The sequence below is a fragment of the Panthera leo genome, chromosome B4, assembly GCF_018350215.1.
Source record: "Panthera leo isolate Ple1 chromosome B4, P.leo_Ple1_pat1.1, whole genome shotgun sequence".
Classification (NCBI taxonomy): domain Eukaryota; kingdom Metazoa; phylum Chordata; class Mammalia; order Carnivora; family Felidae; genus Panthera; species Panthera leo.
Genome location: NC_056685.1, coordinates 53,386,657 through 53,405,454, shown reverse-complemented (window position 1 = coordinate 53,405,454; position 18,798 = coordinate 53,386,657). Strand labels below are relative to the sequence as shown.

The 18,798-nt window shown below is 35.6% G+C and overlaps 1 protein-coding gene and 1 long non-coding RNA gene across 6 annotated transcripts in view; one reads left to right on the top strand and one right to left on the bottom strand.

The window, feature by feature from the left end:
• Positions 1 to 8,874, bottom strand: part of SLCO1C1 (solute carrier organic anion transporter family member 1C1) — a 67,374-nt gene extending 58,500 nt beyond the window's left edge. For 3 of the 5 annotated variants that reach the window (XM_042945943.1, XM_042945946.1, XM_042945947.1), the window contains exons 1-5: positions 8,789 to 8,874; positions 8,548 to 8,697; positions 8,120 to 8,255; positions 3,520 to 3,689; positions 1,941 to 2,082 (exon numbers count right to left, since the gene is read on the bottom strand). In XM_042945943.1, coding sequence (XP_042801877.1) covers positions 1,941 to 2,082; positions 3,520 to 3,648 — 271 coding nt within the window. In that variant the 5' untranslated portion in view covers positions 3,649 to 3,689; positions 8,120 to 8,255; positions 8,548 to 8,697; positions 8,789 to 8,874. Of the gene's footprint in view, positions 1 to 1,940; positions 2,083 to 3,519; positions 3,690 to 8,119; positions 8,256 to 8,314; positions 8,401 to 8,547; positions 8,698 to 8,788 lie in introns of those variants that run through there. The other 2 variants (XM_042945945.1, XM_042945944.1) reach the window with 2 other exon arrangements.
• The window catches only part of LOC122224308, a 63,295-nt gene extending 46,204 nt beyond the window's left edge, over positions 1 to 17,091 (top strand). The window contains exons 2-3 of the long non-coding RNA XR_006204718.1: positions 2,348 to 2,424; positions 16,430 to 17,091. This is a non-coding gene — a long non-coding RNA (uncharacterized LOC122224308). The remainder of the gene's footprint in view (positions 1 to 2,347; positions 2,425 to 16,429) is intronic.
• The last annotated feature ends 1,707 nt before the right edge of the window (positions 17,092 to 18,798 follow it).

Genomic DNA, 18,798 nt, shown 5'->3' with positions numbered 1-18,798 from the left:
AAGAGTATCTGGAAATATTAGGAAGTGATAATATAGAAAACATTTTATTTTCTTGGCAACTCTGCTATTGCTGGAGAAAGACTTTGGTTTGAAAAAATACATTATTTGGGAAAAAACTGAGTGCCTGGTGTGTGGACATTAGATAATAATGCCAACTGATGTCAAAGGATAAACGAGATTGTTCTGCAAAAAAGAAGAAATGGGAGCTAGAGACAATGGTGATAGTGCATCCAGAATCCTGGAAGGAAGGAATGTGGAGAGAGGCAAGAGGAATAAATTAGGATTATGGTCAGGAAACCCACTTTTCTGAAAAACTGTGGATTGCAAACAACTGGAGAAAACCTAGTGATGTTTTGGAATAAAGGTTTGCAATGGAAGTGAGAGGATTTCAAAGCATTTTACTGTATCTAATTCAATAAACAGCTTCTATCCTTAGAATAGTCTGAAAGAATTAATATCAATTTATTCTCAGGGTCCTTTGTCACTTCCTGTGAAACGTTAGTAGTCTGTATCAAATATAGGCTCTCTCAAGTTGCATTAGGACCTGGGGACTTAAGAAAAAGTTTGGACCATATTCTAAGTCTCTTCAGCTCTAAAATGTTTTTATACTATAATCTAGAGTGAGCAAGAAGTACCACTTGATATATAATTTTCTATCTGTTCATTCCTTCTTCTTTTTGTGTGATTTGTTCTTTCAATTAGAACTAGTTGCCTCTTTATACTCATTTCTTCCTGTGATTACGTGTGTCATCCTTATCTTGACTCTCCATGGCCCTTCATTCAGTTTAGGGCTATAGACAGGACAGGCATCAAGTACTACATCAACTATCTAGGTCTATCTACAGAATTTACTCAAGGGAGTGATATGATCAGATGTTTCAAACACTTGCTACAGAAAGTATGGCCCATTGAATAACAGCTTCATGTGATATGGGAGCCTGTTAGAAAGGCAGAGTCTTATTCCAATTTCTACAGACTCAGCATCAGCATTTTCACCAGGTTGCCCAGTTATTCGGATGTACATTAACATTTGATTAGTACTGACCTAAGCATTCCCATTTTTTTGGTAGGATGATGAAAGAAGGATTTGGGAAGAAAACCCTGAAGGTAAAAGGTTACCTTTTCATTCTTTTAATTAGTTTTGTGATATTCAGAGTAAGAACAGAAATATACAGGATGAACTAAAAAAGTCATTGTTGAAGAGTTGAAAAATATTTCCTCACATTTCTATAAGTTCACATGAGCTGAAACTGGAGCCATTAGAGCTTTTACTACATAAAGTATATATCTGAGTCCCAAGGTAGTAAGGACCCTAATTCTTTATTTTAACAAAGAATTACAGCCTTGTACCTTATCAATTCAGGAAGCTCTAGGTGGAATTATACTCTTTAAAGTACTTCCAACACAGTGACTAAAATCATTTGGTCTTTTCAAGTGCCAAGAGGAAGTCGATAGTCAAATGCTACCCAAAGACACATGAGAGTAGAAGTTTTCTTGCCTGCTTTGCTCTACTGTTCTCGTTAATAGGATTTTTTTCTAGGTCACTGGGCAGAAAACTTCTTTTATGGTTTCACTTCTTAAATCATTACAATAAAGATTTGTACAACCCATGTGAATTCTTCCAAATTTTGAATCACAGGGCTTTCAGGATATAGAACTCTTCTGTAAAGACAGTTCCTGAATATTTTTAACTCAAAATCCCAATAGCATCTCACCCTCTCCTCTAGGAAAGTCTCTCACTCTGATTGGAAACTGAATTGTGTGTCATATAATAGTGAACACCTGGCCTCCACTGTAACAGGTCCTAGTAAATTCTGTCTAAACATGAATTTATAGAGAGAGTCTGATCCTAGCAACAACAGAATGCAGTGAGGATGTCATTTAGTAACGCCTAGAAGACCTTGTACTTAAAAGTAAAGCCATGTATCTGCAATACCTACCAATTTCAAAACTACCATCAATAACTCCCACCAGTGAAGAGGGGATATCAAACCTTCTCTCTATCTGAGTGATGGTGCTCTTCAGATAGCCTTCTGCCAATGCTTTGGCAAAGTAAACGAAAGACAAGGCACCCAAAAATACCTGGAAAATATGACAAGTCACACTTAGTCTGACTCTAGCTTGACATACATGTGGAAACTTACTAAACAAACAGACAAACAAGAATGCAAACCAAGAACAATCTAACAAGCTTGTTATCACTGAAGATTTCTCTCAAGGATGGGTACAGGCTTTCTTCAGCCTCAAGCTCATGCAGATTCCTAAAAATACAAATTCTGAAATATATTTCATTCAGAATTTATATTGAATTCTGCTTTTTCCCTTCTTTCCACCCCTTCCCCTCAAGAATACTTGAAGGAGTCTTGGCTTTGGAAAAAAGATCCACTGTATGGTGAAGCAAAGAGTGGAAGGAACCATACATAGGTAAGAAAATAAAACAAGGATATAAATCAAACACTTAACATCTTATCAAGTCTAGTACTCATGACTGTTTCACAGTCATAGCAGGAACATAGCAGACCAAAAAAAGTACAACTACTATCCTTGTGCTTGAGTTCATATTCAAGTTAAATTCATTCTCAAATGAATGTTTTTTTAATAGCTGGCTTATGTATTTTGCCAGACCTGAGTCTGTGATGGAATATCCATAGAATAGATGAGCATTTGTATGAAAACACACACATGTATTTGCTAAGTGAATGTTTGGTACAAAGAAAGAACAGGAACTTGGGAGTCACACTGAGCACCATTTAAAAAGCAACGCTAGGGGTGCCTGGGTGGCTCAGTCGGTTAAGCGGCTGACTTCAGCTCAGGTCATGATCTCTCAGTCCATGAGTTCGAGCCCCACGTCGGGCTCTGTGCTGACAGCTCAGAGCCTGGAGCCTGTTTCAGATTCTGTGTCTCCCTCTCTCTGACCCTCCCCTGTTTATGCTCTGTCTCTCCCTGTCTCAAAAATAAATAAAACGTTAAAAAAAAAAAAAAAAAAAAAAAAAAAAAAAGCAATGCTACCCCTTACTGTGCAGCAAGGAAAGTTCAAAATTTTCATTTACAAAATAGGAATAGATGGACATTTCATAGATTAAATGCTATCACTGTACTTAGCATAATATCTGGTACATGGTAGAAATTGAATAAACATTAGTTTCTTCTCTCTCATTTCAGTTTAGGAGGGGCATTCAAATGGGGCCTGAAAGTAATATGCAGTAACAATGTACATGGTAGAGAGAGACTGCTTTCACTGCCTGATAAAGTGTGGTTTCAATAAGTTGCATCTAAGATCGCTTTTTAAAAAGGAAAAAAAAAATTCTTGCTTCTAACTACATATGGAAAATATGTAATTGCTAGAAACATGAATTATAAAATTGTGTAGCGAACATCTGGATGGAGAGTCAAAAACATGGACTCCACCAAATAATTCCCCCCAACACCCCCCCCCCCCCCCCCCCCCGCCTAATTCTTTGTTACTCTTTAGTTCACTACATAGGGTTATTTGTTGTTTACTGTTGAACTGCTTGTTACCTTCAGTTCACCACAGCACTGTTGTTTCTCCTTTGAGGAAGAATATTCTGTTGTTAAGGAAGGTCGCCCGACAGGTTGCATTGAACTTTTGCAGAATAACTGGATATTTTCTTTGGATGAAGTGTCCATTATGAAAATATTCCTTGACTCTGATCCTGTCAAGGTTGCTTCTGACAGTAAAAAAACAAAACAAAACAAAAATTCAAATCCACTGTTTATTAAATAATGTTTTTATTTCACAGATCACAATTCTGGAGACATAGTTTGATATAAGCTACCTTATTTTACCACAGTAAGTTGGCAAAATTTTTCAATTAAAATTGACCAGTATATTTGATTAACTAATCCAGCTATCAGGGCTCTGTAGCCAACATTCTTTCTCAATCCCTCCAGCTTAAGCCTCATTATGGCAAAGAATAAATTTAAATGTTGTCTTTGGAATAAATAACGAGGCAGAATTTTGCAAACTTTGTGGTCTTGCCAGCTTAAACTAGAAGCAAGCAGGAAAGGAAGAGGAATTCAACCATTTGAATATTGATTCATTAAAATTAAGTCATTAAAGCCTTTTAATCTATCTTAACAGAATGGGTAGAAAAGATTGATGCCCCTTATAGGTCCCTGTAGCACACTGTTATTCCTATAGGTCTGCAGCATCCAAAGTAAGGTTTAAAATATGGCAAAAAAGAGAAGAGGACCAATTTATGTATCATTTTAGTTTGACACACAAGGAAGCAGCATGATTTGTGCCTCAGGCTTACATTTAATTCAGGCAAAAGTTACTTTAGTGCCTTAAAAAAAGATGGCCTCCCTTCCTATGTTTAATTTTCCATCCTCCTGTCCTTACCAAGCCCTGGACAGTTTCACATGCTCTGAACCTATTTTCTCCTATTCATATCCGTATTTACTTTTTTAGGATTCTGCATGGCTTAATACCTGCCTGAAAAAATAAATTAAGTGAAGAGATTGAAAAAACAAAATAACTTCTGGATCACCCTAATGATGCATTTGTATGTTAATAGAAATCTTGCATATTCTCATAAAACTAATTAAAGGAATAACATTAGGAGTAAAATTTAATGTACTTAGAAATTTAGGCTTATTCTGCCTATGAATATATTACCTTGACTTTATGTAATACTTATTCTGTGTTTCCTAAACCTCATCCTTCACAGTTTGAATTCATAGATAATTTCTCAAAACTGAAAAATCAAGAATTTATTTTGAAATATGGAATTAAATATCAAAAGTAAGACCTGAACAATTAAAACTGGAGGGGATTCCTCTAGGGAGTGAGATATGAGTTGAGAAGGGTAAAGCAAGGGCCTGTTTCTTTCTTTCTTTTTTTTTTTTAGTATTAGATTTTTAGATTATTTGATTTTTAGATTATTTGATATGTAAATTTAACTTTTAAGAAATGGGCAAGGAAAATTGAAACAGAAAAAAGTTAAAAACCAAAGAACTAAACAAAGAGCAGATAATACTAAGCAAGATCAAAAGACAAAGACCCATTGGGATGCCTGGGTGGCTCAGTGGTTAAGCTAAGCATCCCACTTCAGCTCAGGTCATGATATGGCAGTTCTTGAATTCGAGCCCCATGTTGGGCTCTGTGTTGACAGCTCAGAGCCTGGAGCCTGCTTCAGGTTCTGTGTCTCCCTGTCTCTCTGCCCCTCCCCTGCTCATGCTCTCTCTCTCAAAAATAAATAAAGATTAAAAAAAAAAAAGACAAAGACCCAAGAATACAGTATCAGTGAGCTCTATACATAGATGTTTATAAGTATAAAACATAGAAATTATGCACAATATATAGAAATAACTTCAAAGTCTTGACCAAATAGATACCTTTCTGGCAAATATTAATTACCTGTACTGATACAGCCGAGAAAAGAAAAATAGCCAAGGGAACCATTAACAAAAATACCCTGAAACTATCCTCTAAGCAAAAATACTAAGGACAGATCCCTTAAACAAAAATATTAAGGAGTACTTTAGTAAGGGATACCCTTCAAAGAGAAAATATTAGGTAATTAAAACAGATGATAAAAATCTCTATTCATTTAAAAATGTCAGAGTTATATTGAGCAAAATCTCATTTAGATAGCACAAGGAAAAAAAAAAACACTTCAGGTGAAACTTAGAGATGCTAAAATTTTAAATAAAATACTAGTAAATCCAAATTAATTTATATTCTGTAATTAGGATCTAGTTTACAAATGTAACAATTCATATTAGGAATTTTATTTACCAAATCATTACATTAATGAATGTATACATTTATAATGTTACGTGTTATAATGAATATCAAAACATCACATTGTACATCATAAATTTAGACAATTTTTGTCAGTCACATCTCAAGAAAGCTGAAAAAAATAAAAATAAAAAAATAATAAAGTTTCAGTAGATGCCAAACACCAGGTGATAAAATTTAACATCCATTTCTGATTTAAAAAAAAAAAACACAACTTCTAAGAAACTAAGGACATAAAGATTCTTCTTTACCATGTTCTGATACCCAAGGCCAACTTCTTATGTCCACTGAGTCACTGAAACTAGTTTTCCAGAACAGTGTTTTGTCAGAACAATGAAAAAGGAGTCTGAGAAACATTGGGTTATGCAATGTTGCATAGGTTTCTCTGCTAAAAGACTACTGAGTACCTGTACCTTCATTAAATTGCTGGAGACACACTGCCAATAATAATAATAATAATAATAATAATAATAAGTCAAAACATCTAAATGACCTAAATGTCTAACAAATTATGGTCTATTTATGCAAGGAAATCTTTTGAAGCCTTTAGAAATTAGTGTAAAGAAGAAAATACAGCTATATAGAATATTTTTATTATAGAGCTGATTTTAAAACTTCATGGTATAAAACAATATACATAATACGCTATTTTACAACAGAAGCATACATTTTCACATGTGTATATCCATAGAAACGAAGTTTCAGAAAGTCTAGATATAAAGAAAAAGTTAACACATTATTTCTGGTTGGTGACACTGTAGGCAATGTTTTAAAAATGTTTTGTGTTTCATATTTCCTAATGTTTCTATAATGAACATACAAAAATATTTTAAACATTAAAGATGTAAAAATATCACCAAGCAAGAAATATACACCAGAAAAAATTTAAATTTAATTCAAATTGGCCTACTGTTTCAGAGCTTCAATATATTATTTCTGGCTAGTTATAATAAAGCCAATGGACCAGAACAAATTCTTTAATAATTAAATATACTATCACTTATAATAAATTTATCTTTAAAAGATTTAAAGGTTACATCTAGAATACTAATGTTAAAGAGAAAAACAATCATGTTGCAAACAATATTAAAATCTTGAGACACCAAAACACACTGTCTTCTTATATTTGGGAGTGTTGACACAAAAATCACTCTAATCTAGAAGTAATGACAAAAATAAGAAAACTATAGTCATCTTAGTTGATGTTGTGTTAGGGCAAAATAGGATTCAGCTTAAAACACTGGCACTGGACATTTTCACTGAAAATGTCATTTCATCTTGATGGCTAATTTGCATATCACCTCAAGAATAGTCTGTTTCAAGGACACCATGTTTATGAGTATTGAGCTCTTCATTCCTGTGTGAGAAGAAGAAGGAAAGCTCAAGGACATGAATGGAAAGATCCTCCAGATTTTCTCCCTCTCTCTATTCATTTGCAGTTGCAGCAGTAGAGCAAAGGCACACAACTATTTAGAAGGATTTGCATTTGGCAAATCCTTAATTGTTCTTCCACCACTTGAACAGATTCCTCCAGGAAAAGAGTTATGGCAAAGTTTTCATCCAACATCCTGGGTTGGAGTAGATCTTACTCTGGAGGCCAAAGAAAAAGAAGCCAATCGCTTTTCATTTTTTTCACTTAAAAAAAAAAAAACACGACAGAATTCTCTGTTCATATGAGTTTGAAAATGAATCTTCCGGTCTTGAAAGAGCATAGATGGCCTGAAAAGGTGTAATTGGATCACATAGAAGCCCTGAAGCTCTGTGCCCTAATCCTGTGACATAGATTCCATCCACAGTCAAACTCCAAAGACTGCCAGAGAGAAAGTCAGAGAGCAACCCCCAACACCCTCTTCTTTTACTCTCATGAGGAAACCCTCTGGACTAGCCTGTCTTCTGGACACCAAATAATCTCATGGTACTTGCTAATACGAACTGTGAGTTGTTAAGAAAGCTAAGCCCCCTAATGCAAGTAATTGTGTCAGATTCAGATTTAACAAGTACTATTTATGTGCCAGGTGAATTATATACTTTTGGCTGATCCTTAAAACAACTCAGCAAGGTTAGCATTAGAATTCCCATTTTATAGAAAATTATACAACTCAGAGCTGTTAAGTGACTTGTCAAGAACTACCCAACCAATAAGCATCAGAGTCAAAATTTGAACCCAGATCTGAGTTGATCTGACTTTAACCTGTGTCCTTTCCTATTTCTATTAACCTGACAAGGGCCCAATTTTAATGGTGTGTATGGATAAGATACTTTTAGTGCAGAACTGAAGGGTTTATTAGCTGCTCTCCTATGAGAATCTGGTGTGATAGTCACAAAATACAAAAGCAGAGAACTAAATCTTACCTGGAGGTGGAGATCAAAGACAGCCAATTCCTCTCAACTTGCTCAGCAAGAGGCTGGACCCCACTCCACAGACTGAAAGAGGAAACTGGGGTGAATTCTACAGCAGCTCTGAGCAGTTCTGCCAGGTGGGGAGAGCCTGGATGGACACAGACAGAGCAAATTAGGGGAAAGAAAAGATGAAGGGCATGGTCTCACCCCTGGGCAATTTCGACTGTTTCCTCTTTCCTCCTGGCCTCTTTTCTCTGGCAGTCTGCAGAGAACAGGCCACGCTGGCAAAGCCACTGACGTGCATCTCAGCTCCCAGGGCACAGAGAGAGCTGAAGCTTTTGAGCCATTTCTTTGCAATTTGCTGCAAGTTTAAGGCCACACGTGATAAAGCTTTCTGTATGGGAGAGAGTGAAAAGAGAAAAGACCACTTGTGATCTTACTTGCTGATTCCCAGAAACAAAACTCTGCAGGGGGCAGAGGGGAAGGGAACAGAAGCAGGAGGAGGGGCGGAAGTCTGTAACAAAGATCCCTCCTTCCCTTTCCAAGAAGTTTTTAAGCCAGCTGCTCCTTGAGACATCATTGGGATACTTCTGTTTAAAAAGAAAAAAAAAAGGCTCATAGGCTAAATCTCTGTGTGGTTTCTTTTCCCACTGGGATTCTAGAATCTTAGGGAACACATACCAGGTCAGGATCAAGGCTCTGCAGAGTTCTTTCTAGAAAGAGTTAATTCTCAGACACAGGATCAGTTGCTCACATCCACAATTTATAAGGACCCAATAGAAAAAGAAAAAAACAAAACAACATTGGATTTTTCAGCATCCACTTGTTTATGCTATCTAAATTCTAAGGAGAGAGAACTCCTTGCACTGAAAAATTCTCAAATTACAATAAATTCTTTTTCCAAGAGTACCATTTTAGGAGGATTCTGAGCCATATCAGCTTGCATTTGGTTATGGTAATAAATGAATTTGCTATCGGGTATCATCCAAGATCCATCATATTCTTCAATGGCTGTGACTCTGACCTGGTCACTAAACTTTACTGAATTTCAGCTTCTTCCTCTGTGAAGCAGAATTTTTATTCAAAATAAAATAGATTCATGGGGGTCTCTTAAAGATTAAATTATATGAGCTATTCAGAAGTATATTCCAAATAACAAAATGTTATAAATGACTAGAAAGTATCATCATTACATATACAATCTCAGTTCACACAATGGTAAGGATCATTAACCAAAAATCAAAGGTTATAAGCACATTTCACTACAAATGAAAAAAAAAAGGATACAAATAAAGTGATAAATCTTACAATGAGGCAATGGTACATTCAGATTCTGAAAGACCAAATATTTTATTTTAGCAATCAAACTAGCTTTTGCTAGTGAGCAAGCATTGCAATAGGTCTTGTATTTTCAATGTGTTTAACAGTGTGGCCATTAGTGCATTCAAAGGGAAGCAGTGTTTACTATCCCAAAGTGCAAAGAGCCTACGTTTCCTCACCAACAAATGGAATTTTCCCGAGAGTGTAATTTGGTCTATCCTCAGCTTACTCAAGTTCACTCTCTAACATGATTCCTTTTCTGACCTCTTCAGTCCACAGTTAAAGTTACAGTTTTGAATGTACATACTACTTACTTTACACAATATTCAGCACTTCTCATATGTAGTCTTTCATTGGACTATATCCTACTTCCATATTTTAGATCAGCAAACTTTTCCTGCAAAGGGTCAAATAGTAAGTGTTTTAGGTTTTGCAGGCCATATAAACTTTACCATAACCACTCACCTCTGCTGCTGTGGTGTGAAATTAACCATAAATGAATGAGTTTTCTAGGGCTGCATTAACAAAGCCCCCACAAACTGGGGAGCTTACAACTGCAGAACTTTATTATCTCAGTTTTGGAAGCTAAAAGTCCAAAACTAAGGTGTCAGCAGAGCCATGCTCCCTCTGAAACCTAAAGAAGGGATTCTTCCTTCTCTTCTACCGTCAATGTTTGTTGACAATTGTTGGAATCGTAGATTCATTACTTTAATCTCTGCCTCTATTGTCTCATGACCATTGTCTCTTATGTGTCTCTGTCTTCTCCTATTCTGAAAAGGACAGTCATAGTGAATGAGGACCCATTCCAGTGCCCATCTTAACTTGATCACATCTGCAAAGACCCTATTTCCAAATAAGGTCACATTCACTGATACAGGGCATTAGGATTTCAACATGTTTTTAGTGGGGAGGACACAACTTAACCCATATCATTCATATTGTCATTTCCCTCCTTACCTGAGTTGTTTCACATAACTGTTTTAATCACTCACTTGCACAGCGCATCACTTCCTTTGTCCATTGGTCAATTTGTTCTTCCTTGACAAACCACAGTTGGGTTAAATTCAAATTTCTCTCTACTCTGTATTTACACCCACACTGTTTTAAATAGTTGAAGAAAAACTCATTAACATGACATAAGGGCTTATCTTAAATTTATGACCACTGACCTCACTGGGTCTTAGAGGCATTGTTAAGCATAACTTTTAATAACCTAATCCCTTTCCCTTTCTTCCAAATGACTTCTCTCAAACCCTCAACATTTCTTTCCCAACTTTCATTATCAGCTGATGACCTTGCTTAGGGAACTCACTGATGAAATCAGGAGAGAAATATTGTACTCTTCCCCCACCACGTTTACTCTCCATCTGCATTTGTATTCATCTGATTTGTTTCCTCTTCTATTCCTATGGTTGTATGGTCCATGTTTCTAAGACCAAGCTTTCATCTGTACTCCTTACCTAAAATTCCTCTTCTCCAATTCTTGTCCCACCAACTCTGTTTTTTTTTTTTTTTTTTTGCCTCCACAACTCTACCACAACTACTTTCATAAATAACATCAAAGGCCTTCATATTAATAAATTCAGCAGTTTCTGGGCTTCATCTTCATTGAGCTATTAGCAGAATTGCATACCATTGATTGTGTCCTTCTCTTTAATCCATTCTCTTCACCCGGTTTTTATAACTCCACACTCTCTTTGTTTTCCTCCTGGCTAAGTGGTCATTTCCTGTTAATATTCATTGCCACAGCACTCCACAGTTCAGTCCTTAGAATATCTTCTTTGCCCTATCTACATATACTCCCAAATCACCTCATCCAGGCTCATGGCTTAAAATGTCATTTATAATTTAAGATGAACCAGGTTAAGAAAAACTTGGTAGTCCTATATTTGAACCAGGAGTTTTCAGTCTGAGTGATATATATCTTAGCTCTCTGCACTGAAAAGGTCTAAAACCAATCATCAACCAGTAGCAATAAGTGCAACCAGCACTGAATTGGGTCTATAAATGCTATAAAAAAGGAATTATGGCTTCTCAATATGTGATTACTACCAGGTCTGAGAATATAAGATGGGCCCAGAATATTTGTCATACAAAAAAGCAGGGAGGCCTTGAAGACTAGATTGTGCCCCAGTAACTCATGGGCGAATTTGAACAAGCTCCCACTAACCAACTGTAGGAAATTTTCATCATTAAGAAAAGTAACTGTAATTGTTGAAATATATAGAATGTTTAAATTCATGAATTCATAGCACTCCAAAAAAAGAACATGTTAAACTCTGGATGCTTCTAAGGAACCACTTCAATACATCTAAAACTGGTACTTAGGAGAAAAATTACATTTATCCTGTCTTTCCTAGTCATTAGAATCATTAAAATGTGAAGACATTTTTTTCTCTATAGAAATATTCCAAATAATGAACAAAAAAAGGATGAAAGAACTAGAATACCATAATTTTCAAACCCCTAATGAATTAATGCATCTAGGTAATGGTCACCAACGATCAATAACAATACAAAAAAGAAGGAGCTATTTTAAATATCTCAATGGACTCTAGAAACTTGAAATATCACCTCTGAAATAGCACTCTTCCCTAGTCCAAAAAAAATCTTACCAAACCTCAGTTTAGATCTAAATATCAGTTCTTAAGAAATGCAGGGAAGAGAGGAGTGAATGCCTGGGTGGCTCAGTTGGTTAAGCCTCCGACTTTGGCTCAAGTCATGATCTCATGGTTCATGAGTTTGGGCCGTGCATCCGGCTTTCTGCTGTCAGCACACAGCCCACTTCAGATCTTCTGTCCCACACTCTCTCTACCCCTCCCCTGCTTGCGCTCTCTCAAAAATCAATAAATATGTGGGGAAAAAAAGAAGAAATGCAAGGAAGAGAAGAACATGCTAAATGAAACTATAAAGGTGCAATCAGCAAAACCCAAAATGGAGACTCTCATTAAGACAAACAACTATTTTTTTTTCCCAACCAAAAGTGCAAGAAAGAAAGGAAATGGGTCCAATTAATAAATGGACCATAGACCTTAAAAGACACCTCATCAAAGAGGATATAAAGATGGTAAATTAGTATATGAAAAGATGTTCCACATCATTAGTCATCAGGGAAATGCAAGTTAAAGTGGCAGTAGGACACCAATACACGCCTATTAGAATGGCCAGATTCCAGAACACTGACAACACCAAATGCTGGTAAGGACTTAAAGCAACAGGGACTCTCACTCATTGCTGGTGGGAATATAAAATGGTACACACACTTTGGAAAACAGTTTAGTGGAATCTTACAAAACTAAACATATTCTTCCCATAAGATCCAGCAACCACACTTATTGGTATTTACTCAAAGAGTTGAAAACTTACATCCACTCAAAAACCTGCAACACAGATATTTTTAACAGCTTTATTCATAAAGGCTAAAACTTGCAAGTAATCATTTTGTCCTTCAGCAGGTAAGTAAATAAACAAACTGTGGTCCATCCAGACAGTGGAATAGAATTCAGTACTAAAAAGAAATGAGCTATCCAGCCATGAAAAGACATGGAGGAATTTTAAATGCTTATTTCTAAGTGAGAGAAACCAACCTGAAAAGGCTACATACTGTATGATTCCAACTATATGACATTCTGGAAAAGATAAAAGTATGAAGATAGTGAAAGACCAGTGATGGGCAGAGGTTAGGGCTGGCGGCGATGAACAGGCAGAACACAGAGGATTTTTAAGGCAGTGAAAATACTCTGTATGATACCATAAGGACAGATACATGTAATTATACATTTGTCCAAGCCCTTATAATGTACAACACCAAGTGAATCCTAAGGTAAAATAATGGACTTTGGGTGATTTATGATGTGTTCATAAATGGTCCATAAATGGTAAGTTCATTAATGGTAACAACTGTGCCACTCTGATAGTGAGACTGGTAATGGGGAAGGCTGAGTGTACAGGGGGCAGGGGTATATGGGAAATCTCTGTACCTTCCCCGAAGTTTCACTGTGGGCATGAGCTTCCATCATGTGGAATAACCATGTGGTTCATATGCCTTCTTTATTTTCACTGTGTTCCTCATCCTAGTCATGATTTGTAGAAGACATAATTATAGCCTCCAAAGAAGTCCACCCCATCATCCCCAGAAAATTATAAATATGCTAAGTTACATGGCAAGAGATTTTTCAAATGTAATTAAAGATCTTAAAGTAGGGAGATCATCTTGGATTATCTGGGCCCAATATCATAACATGAGCCCTTAAAAGGAGAGAACTTTCCTAGCTGGAGACAGAAGGATGCAGCAGAAGTCAGAAAGTCTCAAAGTGTAAGAAGGAATCAGGTGACATCACCAGTTTGAAGATGCCGAGCGGTGAGAGAAGCAATGCCTACAGGAAGGAAGTTGCCTGAAGACCCTGAGAAAGGCTCTCAGACATCAGCTGGCAAGGAATGGGGGACCTCAGTCCTATACCACAAGGAACTGCATTCTGCCAACCACCTAAATGAGTTTAGAAGTGGATTCTAGAGACTTCAGAGAGGAGTCCGGGCTGGCAAACACTTTGGCAAACACTTGATTTCAGTCTTGTGAGAGACCAGAAAGAGAGTCCTGCCAAGTTCCTTTAGACTTCTGACTGGCCAAGCTCTGACCCAATAAGTCACCATTGTTGTGGTAATTGATTGTTGGTTTGAAGCCACCAAGTTTGTGGCAATTGATTATAGCACAAATAGAAAATGATTACATAATCGTTAACTACTTTGCACTCTCTGAAGACCAGGACTTCTCTGAATTCACCTTTGGCATCTTATAGGGAAAAGGCAGTCAAATTGACAGTAGAGTAAGCACAAAGTATGAACCAATATGTTCTCCCCATGCCCATCCAGCTCTAACTGGCCCCAATAGCCCAAAAGATCTCAGCCAGCATGGGCAGTCTGATAATTCTTCAAATCTGACAAATTTCACCAGAAGTGGACCTTGGGCTCCTTTATAAAGCCAGCAATGATGTCAGAAAGAATGATCAGGACCTGAAGTAGCTTCAGGATTAAATAAGCTTAAAGCGATCCTAATAAGCAGAAGAGTTTCTAATTATTTAAGAACTGATTTTATTTCATTTTTCTTTTCATTGGTTGGGGTGTACCCATATCCCGAGCTCCACCTCACGTGGCTCAGCAGGCATAGGGGTGATCTGTAGAGCTGACCCAGGACACACTAAACTGATCTCCAAGGCAGTGGCTATGGTCATCCCTTTGCCCTGGGCTGAATCTCAGGAGCCATTAGAAGATACCTATCATCACTTCTCTTACCCAACCATGTAAATGAACATTTGCTTACCTACAAACAGTTTTGATAGCACCTAGTTGCAGGAAGGAGATGAAGGTTGGGACTGGAATTTCCAGATATTGCTTCCTTCCCACTGAGGACATCACTGTAAAAGGAAAGCCTTGGGAGAGGGATGAAGTTTACAACTCAAGAAGATACTGTCAATCTTCTGCCCTTTTGTGCTGTCTGTGATTGGAAGTATGTATGTGTATACAAAAGAAAGAAAATATACGTATACAGTGTGTGTAAATACTCCACTGATAATAACTTGCCTAAGACACAAATACAAATGATAGATGGTTAGTTCCTTTGGTGAGGGATAGTTTGGGGCCAAAGTGAAGAAAGCTACAAATATACCAAGTTTAGGAGCAGGGATTTTGCCTAACAGGGAATAAGGGAAATCTGTATGTGTAGCTTAAAGAATTAATTCCTTGAAAACTGTGGATAAAAATCGTATTTGCTTTTTTTTTTTTTGTCTGAAGACTGTATGTTTGAGTTAGTTAAAACACTCTGAATGTTTTGAATCGTTCAGTTTTCTTAAAAGCTTTCAAAGATGCAGAACAAGAATTATTCTGAGTCTGTACAACCAAATATCCCATGTATTAGGCATCAACAGACAATCCGTATAGGACAAATTGTAGTATTTATAGGATCAATGGCAGAGCTATTTTACAGAACTCTGCAGCTGAATGCCAGAAATCTAGGTATGTTGATTATGGTGTTAACTATTTGATTAGACAAAGAACACAGCTTAGTTACAGAGAGATGAAACTAAGAATTCATCAGCAATAGGCAAGGAAATGTGATCATGGGGGAAAAAGCCCCCAGGAGTCCTTAGGAATTGTAGGAGTCCAGCAGATGTCTCACTATAGCATGTATAGCTGGGCACAAACCACTGCATTTGGATATGAGAGGGAAGGATGCCTTCAAAACTGGATGGGGGGCTTGGATTGTACAAATAACTACATCAAACATAATACCACAGAATTATATTTATATTATACATTATTTTCACATTGTAACATCCACATTGATCATCTGTGACACAATTCTAATAATTCTGAGTATATGTTTACTGTAATATATATATATATATATATATATATATATATATATATATATATATATATATATATAAAATCAAGAGGCACTTCCAATAATTCTGGCAAAAAAGGAGCATCAATATAGTGTCTATGCTAAAAAACAATAAAAATAAATACAAATTAATATTTTTTTCTGTACAATTTTATGTTTTACAAAATATTTATCAGCCATTAACTAAATCACTTAACAAATAATTTTGATAGGAAGATACGAAGTATTGCTACATGTATTAAGTGTGAGATACAGGTGTAAGGACAAGATTTACTTCAATTGCAAAATGATCCCTTAAGTCCAATGCTTCACTCATGGGTTTCTAAAAGTTGATAAATTTGGAGAGTTGTTAATAAACACGTTCAGTTGAGAGTGGTAAGAACTACCTTGTTAAAAATTGTCATGTGCAAAAGACATTCCCTATACTGTTACTTTGGTTGCTACTTATTTGAAAATATTGCTTTTCAGGAATACTAAATTAAGTTAATGTAATACTCTCTGGTTTGCAAATACCCTACAAAGTCAAATATTTGGGACTTACTAATATAAACTTTCTAATGGCAGTTTTTTGTTTGTTTGTTTGTTTGTTTTTTTCTCCTTAGGAAAAGGAAGAAATAATGACTGATCAGAACAACTATTCCATTGGGAATCAGAAATCCATTTCAATACCAAAAACCAAATCAAATTAACCAAATCAGCCCGAACCAAAAATATTCTACATTCAAATTAAAGTTCTTTCAGTTGCATATACAAATATCATGATAGAAAGCCAGGAAGAATTCTTACTCATTATTTTGCACTGAAAGTTTTGAATATTTTTAAAAGCACCGATTTTTCATTTTGTGATTTACATGACCAAAATCTTTAGGAAGAAGTATCAAGGGGTGGGTGGGTTCAGTGATATTTATTTCCAGTGCTCATCAACTAACAAACTGTCCTTGTTGGAGCAAAAAATGGTATGCATACTTCTGTGAGAATATATCAAGAAATGAATTGACACTCAAATGGAAAACAAAAACAAAAGCAAACCACCAGTTAAGCAAACATGGTATGGTAAAAATCCCATGCAGATATTTGACAGAATATTAAAAAATAGTGATTATATAAAAAAAACCTAATGAATAAATATACACTAAATGTCAAGCCAATAAACCCCACTAACAGGTAATATATAGGTAATTAGGATTATTATTTAAAGATAGCAACACTATCATACTGGTTTATGCTTATAACTAGCTAAAACATAATATGTGATAGGAGTTTTTGAGCCATAAAAATAACCAGTTAATTTTCGAAAGAAAGTTGACGGAAAATTCTAACCAACAAGTTATATACACAAAACATCTTTAAACAACTACTTTTAATTTTACATTAAATCATCTAAATATTTTGCTATTATATAGGGAGTAAAATTACTAGAATTAAAAGAAAAAAAAAGTCCTTCCCATCAAAAGGTACTCAAGCAGCAGTTTCTAAGTTCTAAAGGCTAATTCACATTCCAAAGCATGTGTACGTGCTGACTGTATAACGGAAGTCAGGGCTGAAATATGGATCCATTAAGTGTCTTTACTCAAGAGTAACTGATAACTAAATTGGTTTATCACAAAGATGGAGGGGTATGCTGGCATGATCCTTCACATTTTATGTTGTGTTCACTCCTGATCCATAGTTTTTTTTTTTTTTTTTTTCTGCTTTCTGGTACCATGGACTGCACAATGAAACTGGGTGTGGAGAGTTGTAACTTAGGTGAAGGGCATTCTTATTCCTTGTTATGGCGGAGAATTTCTGATCACTTTTCCTTGACTATTTTGAGTTAGAGAAGTAAAACTGAAGAGAAGTCACACTTTTCTCCTATGAGTTTGACTTTCTTTTTTTTTTTTTTTAAAGAGGAAAGGAAGAATTCCCTGCTAAAATTTGTTTCATTTGAAATAGGTACTTTTACTGACACTGAAATTTTAGTTAAAGCAGTAAAGCTTTAACATGATTTTTAAAAATTTATGTTTCTGTTAATGAATTTCAAATTCAGACCTACCATTTGATCAGTCTTGGTAGATGAAGTAGTGGGTGTAGTTTATTGCCTGGTCAGTGCTTCATCTGTGAAAGTCAAGATTAATAAGATTTAATTATTTTTAGTAATGAAGATAACATATTTGGCGTTTTAACAGTGTTACAATTTACTAAAATATAATCTACATGAACAGACCATTTACTTTAAAACAATCTAATCCATGAAAAACTGCTGGATAATACATTCCTTTTTTTTTCTGGACAAGTCTGAAAAACTCAGGCTATAATTTGTGCGTTTCATCTACTTAAATTATTGGTACTAAGTTTATTTTTATCTATTTCATGTACTTCTTGAACCTGCTATGAAACAATTTCCTCCCTGAGGCATGAGAGATATTAGAAAAATAATTAAATATTCTTTCCAGTTTTTTATGACACAATAGTAGTTGTAATTCTATCAATATATTTAGCGTCTCTCTACCATGAAAGGTCATTTTGTGAGTTTCGTTGTAATTGAATAACAAAAAAAAAATTTAAACAGCTTTGTTTCAAAAACTATATCAAATTTAAATATTTTTGATAGTACTTACATACGATGACAATATTACTCTCTGAAGCATTTTTTTAATGGATTATTTGCATGCTTAAAGAACCTCTTCTTGATGTGAAGCAATGAGGAAACTTTTCTGAACAGGTACATGTTCACTACCTATCAAAAGAAGGGTTGACTTCTCTTCTGTTGAGGGAAGCAGAAATCCATGAATACCAATGCCTTTCAAGTAATCAACCTTAGGAGAATATGGAGAAGAACCTGCTACCTTTAGATAGGAAATTTGGGCTCATTTTGCAACCTGAAGCACAGAGCAAAAGCTAATTTTGTTTTCCATCTCTATACAATTCCATATAATTTATAGTCTTACTGTACTAAAATAATTTACGGTGGATCAGTATTTTTGAATCTGCT